Source organism: Larus michahellis, chromosome 5, assembly GCF_964199755.1.
Source record: "Larus michahellis chromosome 5, bLarMic1.1, whole genome shotgun sequence".
Classification (NCBI taxonomy): Eukaryota; Metazoa; Chordata; class Aves; order Charadriiformes; family Laridae; genus Larus; species Larus michahellis.
This window is the reverse complement of record NC_133900.1, coordinates 10,169,992-10,182,264: the sequence shown is the minus strand read 5'-3', so window position 1 is coordinate 10,182,264 and position 12,273 is coordinate 10,169,992. Positions and strand designations below refer to the sequence as shown.

The 12,273-nt window shown below is 44.3% G+C and overlaps 1 protein-coding gene across 5 annotated transcripts in view; it reads right to left on the bottom strand.

The window, feature by feature from the left end:
• The window catches only part of CNOT6L (CCR4-NOT transcription complex subunit 6 like), a 32,460-nt gene that overhangs the window by 2,639 nt on the left and 17,548 nt on the right, over positions 1 to 12,273 (bottom strand). For all 5 annotated transcript variants that reach the window (XM_074588660.1, XM_074588661.1, XM_074588663.1 and 2 more), the window contains 9 exons: positions 9,163 to 9,284; positions 8,523 to 8,709; positions 7,956 to 8,041; positions 7,419 to 7,508; positions 6,527 to 6,595; positions 4,451 to 4,608; positions 3,320 to 3,474; positions 1,763 to 1,914; positions 421 to 645 (listed from right to left, as the gene is read on the bottom strand). In XM_074588660.1, coding sequence (XP_074444761.1) covers positions 421 to 645; positions 1,763 to 1,914; positions 3,320 to 3,474; positions 4,451 to 4,608; positions 6,527 to 6,595; positions 7,419 to 7,508; positions 7,956 to 8,041; positions 8,523 to 8,709; positions 9,163 to 9,274 — 1,234 coding nt within the window. In that variant the 5' untranslated portion in view covers positions 9,275 to 9,284. The remainder of the gene's footprint in view (positions 1 to 420; positions 646 to 1,762; positions 1,915 to 3,319; positions 3,475 to 4,450; positions 4,609 to 6,526; positions 6,596 to 7,418; positions 7,509 to 7,955; positions 8,042 to 8,522; positions 8,710 to 9,162; positions 9,285 to 12,273) is intronic.

Genomic DNA, 12,273 nt, shown 5'->3' with positions numbered 1-12,273 from the left:
GGATTACAGTAAACCCATAGAACCTGCACTGTAGTACGCATATGACGGGGTGCTAGAGAGGCATCTTTCATAGACATACCTGATATTACAGTATCAAACCTGTCCACTTAGAAAGTTTTCACGTTCCATCACAAACTCACACCTTTCCTATTATTGCTGCTCAAGGCGTGGGTATTTATTTAACGATTTATGGCAGGCACAACCAACTTTTCTGGAGCGTATGACCGATGGCGAAAAGCGGTCTACTCAACCGGAGGACTTGCATTCTCTTCAGCCAGATTTCGAAGGACAGCTGTTACTGAGGAAGCTTTCATCCGTACCTACCCAGGGAAGCGCAAACCGCCCCGTTGCCCTCCGAGGACAAGAGGATTCAAACATTCTAAAAACGTAAGTTAAGAATTAAGGCAAAACCAGTCTTACCTGAATCAGGCAATGAGTTGAGATCCGCACACAGCACCAGAGGGATAGAGTTAGGATCTGCTGTTGGGCTACCGGGCCTGCTTGAGGCTTTCTCCAGGATATTTTTCAGTTCCGAGACAAACATCATAGTCTGAATGAGTTTCACATCTGAGTATTCGGGGTCCCAGTGCATGTGGGCATTGGCCACAATAAGCAGCTGTTTGTCCACATGAAGCGACTTCATACCTAGATAAACAAGTACATTTTTATCAGTGGATTTTTTTATGTGTATAGACAATCAGGGTCTACCTACTAAGGACTCCAAGTCAGACACACCAGCAGATGGAGGCATTACCTGAACCGCTATTCTTTTCTAAATTAGCAGCATTTACGTAATGTTATGTGACTAAATCTCTCCAATAAAGGAAAGAAATAGCCAGCAGAATCCGATACCATTACAATTGTACCCCTTTTCTACTGCTCAGGCGGTCGTCCCTTGACCGTGCACCACTATTCAATATTTAAGGCACAAGGGAGTTTCTCGACTTAGCTCCTACGCTGCGGCAAATTGTTCGCTTGGGTAAAAAAACCTGCTTAAATGAATGCAGCGTGAACCTGGCCGCTGCCAAACGCTACAGCTGGTTTCCCTATTTATCTGAGAAACAGTACGCTGAAAGACGGGGCATAAAGTCACCGGCAGCTCCTTCCAGTCCTGCGATTTAGACATTCTGCTCCTTTGAAGGGTGCACCGGAAACCAGCAATCAAAAAAACAGACGCACAGACAGAGCAGGGTGGCAATTTTAAGTACGTTGAAATTGTCTGCTGCCTCTGATCGAACTTAATGAAAATGTGACAGTCGGTCAATCAGGTGGCATGAAAAGATACCTGATAATCTCATTCCTCCACATCAGTACATTAGCACTGTCATATAATCACTGGGGGAGGAGGGAAGGATTCAATCAAGGGGAAAAAAAGAGAGTTGAGAATAGAAGTTGAACGCTGCCGGCAACTATTGGTAAGAGCGTATGCATATGAACACGCTGACCTTGGAAAAGCTTAATTCTTCAGGTAGAATTTAGCAGAGCAAGTCAGCAGGGACAAAAGCTTGAGAGGAGAAAGGTAAAGCTGGGCATCTGGCTGCGAGCGCAAGCAGACCAGGAAATCATGTCATCTGTGCCCCGTCTTAGCCACCGACTTAGCCACACAATTTCCCAAATTAGCACAGTCAACAGTGTTTTCTCATCTGCAAGCATTTGGTTACCGCCACCGAAGGCAATAATATTCTATAGAGACGTTTTACCTAAAGAATAACTCATGCCTTTACGTGGAACTGAATAAAGAGAGAACCACGGTCATACTCACTTGCTCCAAATAATTCTTTGTGCACCTCCAACACCACGGCAACTCCGATGTTGTCCTTCGTCATCACTCTGTTTAACATGGCTTCTGAACCTTCAGAGTTCGCCATGGCCACCTGGTTGAACTCCACCGTATGCTTCTGCACCAGCGTGAATCTGGTTAAACAGAGAGAATCGCGTGTGAGCACGCGTGACGTCCAGCTACGGGCAAAGGCATGGTTTCTACCTGCACTCCGGTCTACCACGTCCAAGGAGAGAGCCTGCAGGACAGGGTGAGGCGTATTTCTTTTGTTTTATAAAAGGAAAAAACAGTTGTAAGAGACATTCCCCCAGTCAGGGGAGAGGTCTCGGTCTGGCAAGTGAGATACTCTGAGGGGTGATGAGCAACCTGGGGTTTGGGAAGTGTTTACTTGTTTCAGCGTAGCACTATTCAGAGCAACGCTCAGAGGTTACTGCACCTCCTCCGGCGCGTTCTAGGCAAAAAATTAAGATGAAATAGTAATTAAAGGCTTGCCTTTTACTTTGGGCAACTGCAGTATTATAGACCAGCTTCTTCCAAACCACCAGCTGTCACCACTAGTTTTGTGAAATTGGGTTTTTACTCCATCCCAGCCTTAGTATGCCCCAAAACACCTTGCTTTGGGACAAACTGAAGGCTACCTATTAAAAGGGGGTTTTTTGGTTTTGTCCTCTTAGAAGTTAAAAAAAAAATATCAATAGCAAAACAAGAAGATATTTTCTGTTTGTTAACCGAGAGTGCCACAGCGTAATAGCCAGTTCTGTATATACCCTTCTTTGTACCAAGGTTTGAAAAACACCAGTTGTTTGTTCTCACAGACTTCCTCTATTCAAAACCAGTCGGGTTGTTTTTATACATGATCCCAAAGGCATATTTTGGTTTCTGGAAGCAACGAAAACTCTGTAAAAGAGGTAAAGCTTTGCAAAACTTCCATTCTCATCACCAAAAACTGTTGCGAGGGGAATACTCAGAGGGATGCTCGGGGTGGTGCAACCCATCAGCAGTTTACGCAGATGAGAAGCCTGAATGCCAGCACCTCCCTTCCCTTCCCAACGGCTCGCTGTTTTTGGTGTAGCAGAACTTTTTTGGAGCGGGTATTCAATAATGGAAAGTCTCCATTCGGAAAAGCAGAGAATATTCTGTGAGACATCTTCTAATACCTTAAGCCAGCACAGTTTATAGATCTTTGATCTTAGAGGGGGTGAAACTTCTGTCAAGCAAGGCAAAAGTTTGTAGAGGAGGTGAAGTATTTGTTAGACCTGCCAAAAAATGCTCACACGGAGCACAGAAGTTTTTACTCACACTAGCTCTCCTGCAGCTCCCGTGTTTTGGGAGAGAGATATTTGTTCGTAGCCTGAAAGGAATGGAAGGACTCTGTCGCAAAAAGAGCAGGAAAAGGGAAGGGAGGATCATTCTTTGCAGTGAAGTTTATTTTTTGTTTTATAGCACAGTACTTTAACACGCACCCTGAGAGAGGAAAGCTTTCAGACCTACATCACGCTGGTTTTAATGTATTTTTAAAAAGCCGCTTCTGCCCCTTACTTTTCAGTTTTGAAGAATATTGCACAGCCGTCCACATGCTTTTTCTCCTGCTCGGACATGATTTTGGCACGTGACTTTGGAGAGAAGAAGCCATCGTATCCCCGTTCTTTCAAGGCTGGCAGAAAAAGGGTGAAGTATTGCTCTGTTTCCACTTCCTGCAATTGAACACAAACACCCTAAGGCTACCAAAGTCAAAGAAACCCTTCCTGCCGCTGTCTGGCAACTCGGGCCTGCCTTGGCTTGCAGGCAGCAGCTCTCACCAAAACCAAAAGGTTCTGTTTGCACAAATCATGTCACTTCCCAGATGAACGGCCCGCTGGAAACGGATCTGCATTCCTGGATATCCTGGAATCCTCCCAAAAGGGCAAGTGACAGGTGTATTTTGAATAGCAACAGATTACACCTGGTATTTTTGACAGCTGAATGCCGATACCGTCCCAGGTTAGATCGATAGATATCCAGGAGCAATTAATATTTAATCTGGAGAGCTCTTTGGCACAAGGGTCTCTCGCTGTTCTATAACAATATATTTTCTTTGTAGTAACGTTTGGTCGCCGAGAGGATTTCAGAGGTTGATCTCTTGAGGTTTTCAGACTGAGGTAACTACTCTCTTCTTGTGCAGGATTTTTGCCTACCACAACTTGCTTGAAAGCCGAAAAGATCAGTTTAAAGGCAGAAGCATTCAACTGTTCTACACTTTGGCGATAAATTTCTAATAACACAGCAGGATACACGTACCGATGACAACTTATATTTAATTTTGACCGCGAGAATCCCCTTGCTTGCCGATGAGAGTATTTTTTTGGACTTTAGCTTCTGTACTTACAGCAGTCTATATTCTCCCTTTCTGCAGTAAACCCCGTATGCACAGAGGGAGAATATTCAGGATGCTTACCTGACGGGGAAAAGACCCAGATCTTCCAATGCAAATTACCTACCAATTTAGCTAATTTTATCTCGCTCCCTTTGTCTCATTTTGTAAAACACAAGCCAACGGGTAAGCAAGGTGCGTAAACCCCAGAATTTGCTAGTAAGCAGGCGAATATGGTGTTTTCAAGGGAGCATTTCATTCTAAAGGTGGAAGTTAATGTTTTCTGTTTCTGATGAAAAATACAGTTATGTTCCAATTACCTGAAGACTAATGATATCTGCATCACAGTTGACGATTTCTTCCATGATTCCCTTTTTTCTATACTCCCAGTTGAGTGCCCAAGATGGGCAGTAGCCGTAGAGCTGCCGGGTGGCGTATTTATCGCACAACACGTTGTAACACATAACTGTGAACGAAGCTGGAAGGAAAGAAAGAAAGGGAAAGGTTATCGGCCTCTGAAGGTTACGAATGCTGATCTTATTCAAGCCAAAACTACTGAATCTTACACGGTCTGTTCTGGAGGGCTTAGCGAACACAAGTCAGTGGGCCTATTCCACTGAGCGTTTCGTGAGCGGGAGTAAAAAAGGCCCTGCTGAGCCAGCAGTTACCACGTAAGGCTAAACTCTTCCCGAAAACAAATCAGCATTGCTACCAAAACGAGACGGCATCGTGTGCCTAACAAAGCAATGCAATCCCGTTTCACGGTCAGTTCTTTATTCCGTCTGAGGATGGAGGAGATGCAGAGGTCGGAAACAATTAGGAACAGTCTCCCTCTGAATTTGGGGGTAAGGAGAAGGAAAGCAGCAGCCAGATGGAATCAAAACCCAGTATTTATTGCATGAAATGCCCCGATAAAGCAACTTCAGGCTTAAGCAACCGGTACAACTCTAAAGCAAAGGCAAACCCAGGCTGCTAAAGCAGCTGATACCATGTCATGACACCACAACATCATAGAGAAACGCTGCTTTAGAATGCTTCATTTTCAGACAGTCTCATTCCAAAACATCTGTACAATTTTCCAAGAGCCTATTCAACATTTCTAAGTAGTATCTAGTTGTATCTGTGTCTATCAAGTCTGAGGGGGAGAGAGAGGTCTGGGTGAGGGCAGGGAAGGGAAGGAGAAATGAAGTCATAAATTAGCAAGCAGCTAATACGTTATTTGGTCGCATTTTTTTTTAAAAAGAGAGAGAGTAGTCAGCAGGCAGCTCATCAGTTCATTCAACCTGAAACACACTTCTTCCACACAAACTTCTGAACTCCCTCAGACTTCACTTCAATTTAAAAAGATAAGTAAATGCAACATCCTAGCACCCTGCCACTGGGAAAAGACTGCTCGTATTTGCAGGGAAAGAAGTGAGGTTTTACTATAAGCTGTATTTTTTTATACTACCATGAAATATTCCACAGCTCACTTGCCTAACTATGCTTTCTAAGGACTTCTGAATTCTATTTCTGCTCAGGAAGTATAAAAACCAAAACCAAGGTCCACAAAGCTCCACCGAGATACTGATTTGTAAGGGAATTTGAAACAGAAATGCAGAACTTAATGTTGTGGTGGCTTACGGGACTTTGGCTTCTCTCATTTCTTCCTTTATTTTTTTTCTGGTGTGTTGTTATTTAACAGAAAAAAAGTGACAGATGATCTTAGCTGCAACATTAGCCAGCCTAACGCACAACCGAGGTAAGTTTTGAAGACCTGCCATCTTCATGTTTCTAAAAAACTGTAGAGGACCGCCATGTTATTCTCGCTGGTTATTAATCTGATCATCTGCAATAACAATATTAGTATTTTTCTTCTTTGTACAAGCCCACAGATGCTTTTTGAGGGCTATATCCAGGATGCACAGGGGAAGAAGAGCCACTGGATTTGGACAGCCAACGAAACGCTGCCTCTTGCACTTTACCAAAAGCAACAATAGAGGGCATTAAATTAACTTCATACCAGGCACTCCAGGGGTTTACTTGCAGATAGGGACTTCTCAAAGTCTCACTTTAGTCAGCCCGTGCACGGACACGGCATTTTCAGACAGTTATTTTACAGTTCTTATTATTTCTGAGAAATAAGGTTTTTTTAAAAAGCTCTTTGGCTTGGGCATCCGTGGCTAGAACAGTTATGAGAAAGCCTAACGTGGAAAAGAAATGACCGGCATCCCATTGAAATTACAAAAACGATATTTACAGCACAGCTGTGTGTTAATTGTTTTAGCACGGAGGAACGCAAACTGCTATTTTCAATCCGATCCATGTGAGGCAGACGACTCCTCTGAAAATCGAGCCAAAGAAAAGTTTTTCGGTGCGCCATTGTGCGAATACGGGGAAAAGAACCACAGATTTACCTGAGGGCAGAATTTGGTCTCGTTCTTTTAAAGTAATCCATGGCCTTGGAGGCAGCTGCTCTGGATGAACTAAAAAAAAAAAAAAAACAAAAAAACAAAAACAGTGATTTATTCGGGTTTATATTTGTAAGTTACAATTTCTAAGTCAAAATGACAACCGAACAGTAATGTTCCGTACTGTGCTTTGCAACCCCAAGTCTTTTTACACTCAAGGGGAGGCAAAAATCATTTAAATGGCTAGCTATAGTAAAAGCAAATTTGTCAGTTTTAAGATTCACAACTACGTTTGTCTCTTGCTTGCAAATCTAGAAGCACCGCTGCAATATTCCTGCTGAAGAAGGAGGGATAAATCCTGTAGTGGTTCAGGCATCCTATACCCCTCCGTTCTCCAAGAACTTCACCCTATAGCCATCATTCCTGCAACGTTTTAACTTAGTGGACGTCAAGTGGCAAAACAGAAAGCTCAGTTACGGCACCACGAAGCAGGATTTAAGTCAGGTAATGGATATTCTTAATCACTTTGGTATTTTTAGATCTCAATTTGCCATTCTGCTAGCATTTGGATTATGATTTCTACTGGGAAGTATCAAAATGGCTTCGGTAAGGAAGTACTTTGCACTTTGTTGGTAACTGAAGGGTTTTAAACAGAACAGTGGGAACAACTGGCTGTAACGTGGTAACATGGGAAAAGCTCGGACAATATATGTCAACCGCTTCCACTGTGTGTGCGAGCGTGTGTTTGTGCGTACGACTGGAACCGCTTGACAAAAAGGCAAAAGCGGTTAGGAAATACTCTCCCTTCAGGGGTTCGGAATCTTGTTTCAGCAGCAAACGCTGTCAGAAATGCACGCTTTTAAACCACTTCGGTCAATCAGATTTGTAGGGCTGTCACCTGCTAGATTGTCGAGCATGTAGTTCAGTAGCTTTCGAGTTCCGTCTGGATCCTGGTAGAGGCTGAGAATATCTTGTGATAAAGGATTGCCTGCCAAGAGGAGAAAACGATGACTGGGTGATTAGCTGCCTGACTTTCTTGAGGCTTTCCAACCAAAGAAAATCTCCCATAATGAGAACAGACAAATTGACCCTGAAGATATTTAGGTTGCTTAACTTGGAGCTGTGGAATCCCACAGCAACGGATGCTATAGAAATAGCTAACACACAGAGACTTTCTTCCTTTGACTCACCTCAGTCAATAACACAGTAGGTTAAAGGGTTTATTTACCTATCTACAGGTTTGAAATAGGCTCGTAAGGACGTTTAATAGCATTAAAAAAGAAAAGCATTGTTTTCCAAACTGGCTGGTCATTTTTGCTCCGAGCTTACTATCTCAAATAAACTGTAAGAAAATGTTGAGGTAATACACAAAGCTTTTGAGCCCAGTAATTCAAGAGTGCTCCTAGGAATATTTAAAGGTAAAGAACTCGCTCACCTTTCAAACCTAGGGTTTGTAGCTGGAAGAGACGTCCAAGTTCATAAGGCAAAACCCGTAACAGATTGTTATTTAAAAGCAATTCCCTGCAGCAAATGCAAAAACACTTTTGATGAGTATCACTTCACAAGAAAACTCTTAAAGCGCTATGTGCCGCTCATCTTCAAAGATGACATTTTCAACATCTTTTTTTTTTTTTGTATTACGGAAAGATATGCCAATCTTCCCATTTCAAAGCACGACCAAAATACTTTCATTAGAGGGGAAAAAAAGCTGCAAAACCCCCAAACGCGAAAGTAAATCAGGGAGAATTTAAACAGCAAGCAATCACCAAGTCTCAAAGAACGTTTCAGAGCAGAAGACTACGTAGCTTACAGACGTTTATCTGTAGAGATCAGAAAAGAAGGGTAACGAACCCAACAGTAATTATTGGAACTGAAGCTTTGCACCAATCTTGAATTTTTTTCAGAATTATTTTAAATACAAGAATGGAAAGCAAAATAAGATTCTCGGTCCCAATCCCAGAATGTAGATTTTTGACTAGTGAACCGGAATAATTGCTCTCACCTGAGAGATACCATGTTTCCTAGTTCTGCTGGTAAACTTCTGAGTTTGTTGGATGACAGATCCAGGTAAACCAGATTATGAAGCTTGGCAATATCAGGTGGAATGCGAGTAAGATTATTGTCATTGAGGTGCAGAGCAGTCAAGTGCGTCAGCGACCAGAGAGACGTACTTAAGCTCCGCACTCTACCTAAAAAAGAAAAACAAAGAACCACCTCTTCAGTCAGGTTTGTGCTCTCAAACCATCAGATACAAACTGTGGGGGATGTCTGAATATGGGATTTCCGGGGTGGAAACCCTACAACTTCACTGGAACGCTCAGTGATGCTTGCGGAAGATAACTCCGTGTATCTTTTCCACAAGCAGATTTTAAATAATTATTTAATCCTCCCAGTTAGAGACCGAGGTACAGTTCTCGGGAAGCAGATGTGCTACCCATGTCCAACCTGAGTTGGCGTTTTAAATCAACTGGGCCGAATATGAGCCAGCCAAGCCCAAAGGCAAGCTGGGAAGTCAGTTATTCTTCCTCCCCCAGCTCAGAAAAACTGTTTTCACAACAAGATCTCCTGTCTGAAAGCATCTGGTGCGATTCTGGGGTACTGACATCTCCGCCGAACCAAAATTCAAACCCAAATCAACTCACCCGAGATCTCCAATTCAGCCCAGTGCGACTTCTTCCCGTTGGCTACCTCTTCTGCTGACATGATGGTGTAAATTCTGCGAGGATCTGGAGGATCATATTTTTCCTTTGGCATCCCTGTTAGTCTGAAAGACCATCACAACCGTTACGGTCTGCCACTCGCCAGCGTTTCCTCATTTCTAGCCCGCCAGATTACCTTCCCCAGTGACACTCTGCAAAAACACATGCCCTGGAGTTTATGTACAATAAATATTATGCTGATGTCAGCCCAACTGCTCCCAGCGCAACGAGTTAAGCAGGTGCTCAGACCTTTGCAGAATAGGGGCCCATAACGGAAAAGGGCGTTTCTTCCTACAAAGTTTGGTTTTCTGCAGTTATCCGCAGTGTTACCTTGTACCGCCCTGATGCAGACTTTCTGGATTTCCTAGTTTATCCCCCCCCCCGACCGAAGCCTAACGTACGTCATCGCTGAGTTATTTGCTGTGTGCAGAACCTGCAGACAAGATGACAGCGTTTCGCTGTTCCCGGCGGAAGCGCAGGGATTGCTCCCTCCTGTAGTTTTCCCAGGGAACCAACGATTGAAGGGAAGGCTCTTCTCTTTGCTTCTACAGCCATTATTTTCAACATACAAAGTCCTACTTTTGCACTCCACTTATACAAGACTTGAAATGGCAACGTGAAGGGGAATTAGCTCAAGTTTTCCATTAACTATCTAGGATTTCTGTTCTGTGCTTTTTCACACTCAGTATCAGTCAAGACCTTTTTACTCCTAATGGCCTAGGAGACATAAAACGAGCTCGGGTAAAATTCTCGTTAGCCGTTCTTATACATACAGGGCTTCAGCCCATGCCAAAACTTTAATATCAGACGCACACATGTCTTAAGGCTGAGCTTGCGCATGCACAAATTCAACCGATCGCATTTTCCAGATTCTTGTCACAAGGGAGTTCCGATGTCCCGTTCAAAAAACAAGACACTTTCCAGATGACACGGGGAGAAGTTTCCCTCCACACCTCCCCGGTTATCATCGTGCTGAGAAAGACTGGGGCGGGAGAGGGGCTGTTTGGTCTAAAAACATAAGGTTAGCTGAACTTGCTGTTCACTGCTCTTTTCCTCCCCAGACACACAAAATACACAAATCTTGATTTTACACAAATCCAAAGCAGCTGTTTTACAGGCTGTGTTTTTTTCCCTCACCCATACGTCTCTACTACAACTGGCTGCAATAGCTGCGAAGCTCTTAAAACAACTCCAACTCGTCTGGTTTGCCGAACTGACAGGACAGAAAACTATGAAGAATTTGAGAAAACTAGTTCAGGGGCTTTTTTAGCTAGTCCAGCTAAACAAAGACCACACGTCCCCTTTACGAGCTTAACGTACTGCAGTTTTTTCCAACTGATGAAGACCAAAAAGAGCGTTGCGGCATTGCACGGGAGCAGGAGCTCTCAGGGCTGTCCCCAGCGAAGGCTCTCGGTTACAGGTCCGGTGCTTCCTTACCCGACAAATGCCCGAGGAAATTCCATTCACGCTGAATTAAGGCTCCCTGTTGCAGGCGCAGGGCAGATGCGAGCCCCACATCTAATTATAGCCGACTTCTATTTACAGGTGAAGTCACACGGCGAGGAAAGCTACAGGGTAAGAGGATTCTGCGCTCACGCTGCTCAGCTGCAGCAATTCAGTTCGAGGTGATGAATGAAATAGATAACTTAAGGACACGGGATTAGACCTGAAATCCTTCGATCCTCGTTTCAGAACCCCAAAATCGGGAACGGTACTTCCCGATACAGTCAGAGTTACAGGCTGTGCTTCGGATGTGCTAAATCTCCAGTGGTCGGGGTTTGATGGATTTATTTTCACTGTTAAATACGCGGATGTGCAGAGGCAGGGAAAAAACGGATTCCTCAAAGCCCCTGCTGAAAGCCACAAGAGCCCTATTTCACCTTTTTTCTCCCGAGCATCCCTGCCCTTAGACGTGTATGAAACTAATCCACATTCCAGCAAGTCTCGACATGGCTCTGCCTGGATTTTCTTCGACCCCCGGAGCCGACCAGAGACATCCAGCAGAGCCGTGAATCGCTGCCGAGACAGGGGGGGCCGAGACCCGAGCGCTGGGAGAGCCTGAAGTCCCTGGCAGCTGCGGAGGGCACGGCCCCAGCCCCAACACCTGCGAGGAAGCAGATCCCAACGCTACCGCACTTCGTATTAAAGCCTAATTGCCTCCATCAGCACTGAGTGTATTATCTAGCGTATTACTCAACAGAAATTTTACGAGATACACACCCAAATCAAGACGACAGTCAGACGCAGCATAAATGGAGCGAGCCTATCCGTGCCAAAAAGCAGCAAGCCAGTTTTGCGGCAAGTAAAGCTGGCACGTCACTGTCACACAGTTACCTACAATAATCCTTTACTAGAAAATGAGATTTCATTGCCTGGCAATATTTATTTCATCCGCAAGGCGTACTGCACACTAGAAGGGGAAAACCTAAAAGCTGGGTGGTGGAAATCAAGCAGAATACCAACAAAGGATTAAGTGTTTATGGCAAAAGGGAGTTTTTTGGATCTTTTAAGTCTTAATTATCGAACATTTGAACTGATCAGGATGGGTATTCATTTTGCTTTTTTAATCTGTCATATATTAAAACAATCCGTACTTCCACCACATCTGGACCTCGGACATCGCAAACCTTGCTGTGCAATACCCGGCATCACCATTTGGGTGAGTGCTCTGTAAAACACGCTGTCCTCGCCGGGTCTTCGCGTTCTTGTTTTCTACAGCGTAATATTATAGTAATATCAGACGCAGGCAGATTTACATTTCAGTTCCTGCATTCTGCAAGTCCTCCCTGCCCTGCATCCTGCTGGCAAAAGCTTTGGCCACGGTTGCTTCTCAAGGTGCGTTTCCAGGTTAAAAAAAAAAAAAGGCAAGTGGTAAATTAGCTGTATTTCTGCTTGCCGTTTCATCGCAAGCCAGACACAGATGGCTACGAGCCCGAAGAAGGCTCAGTCCAGCCAGTTGTCCTTGCTGTCACACACACGTTGATTCGAAGTCTGGCGGCGGCAGAGGTCTTCTCCAGCTGCCGAGCAGCCTCGCCGGAAACCAGAGCCGAGGCT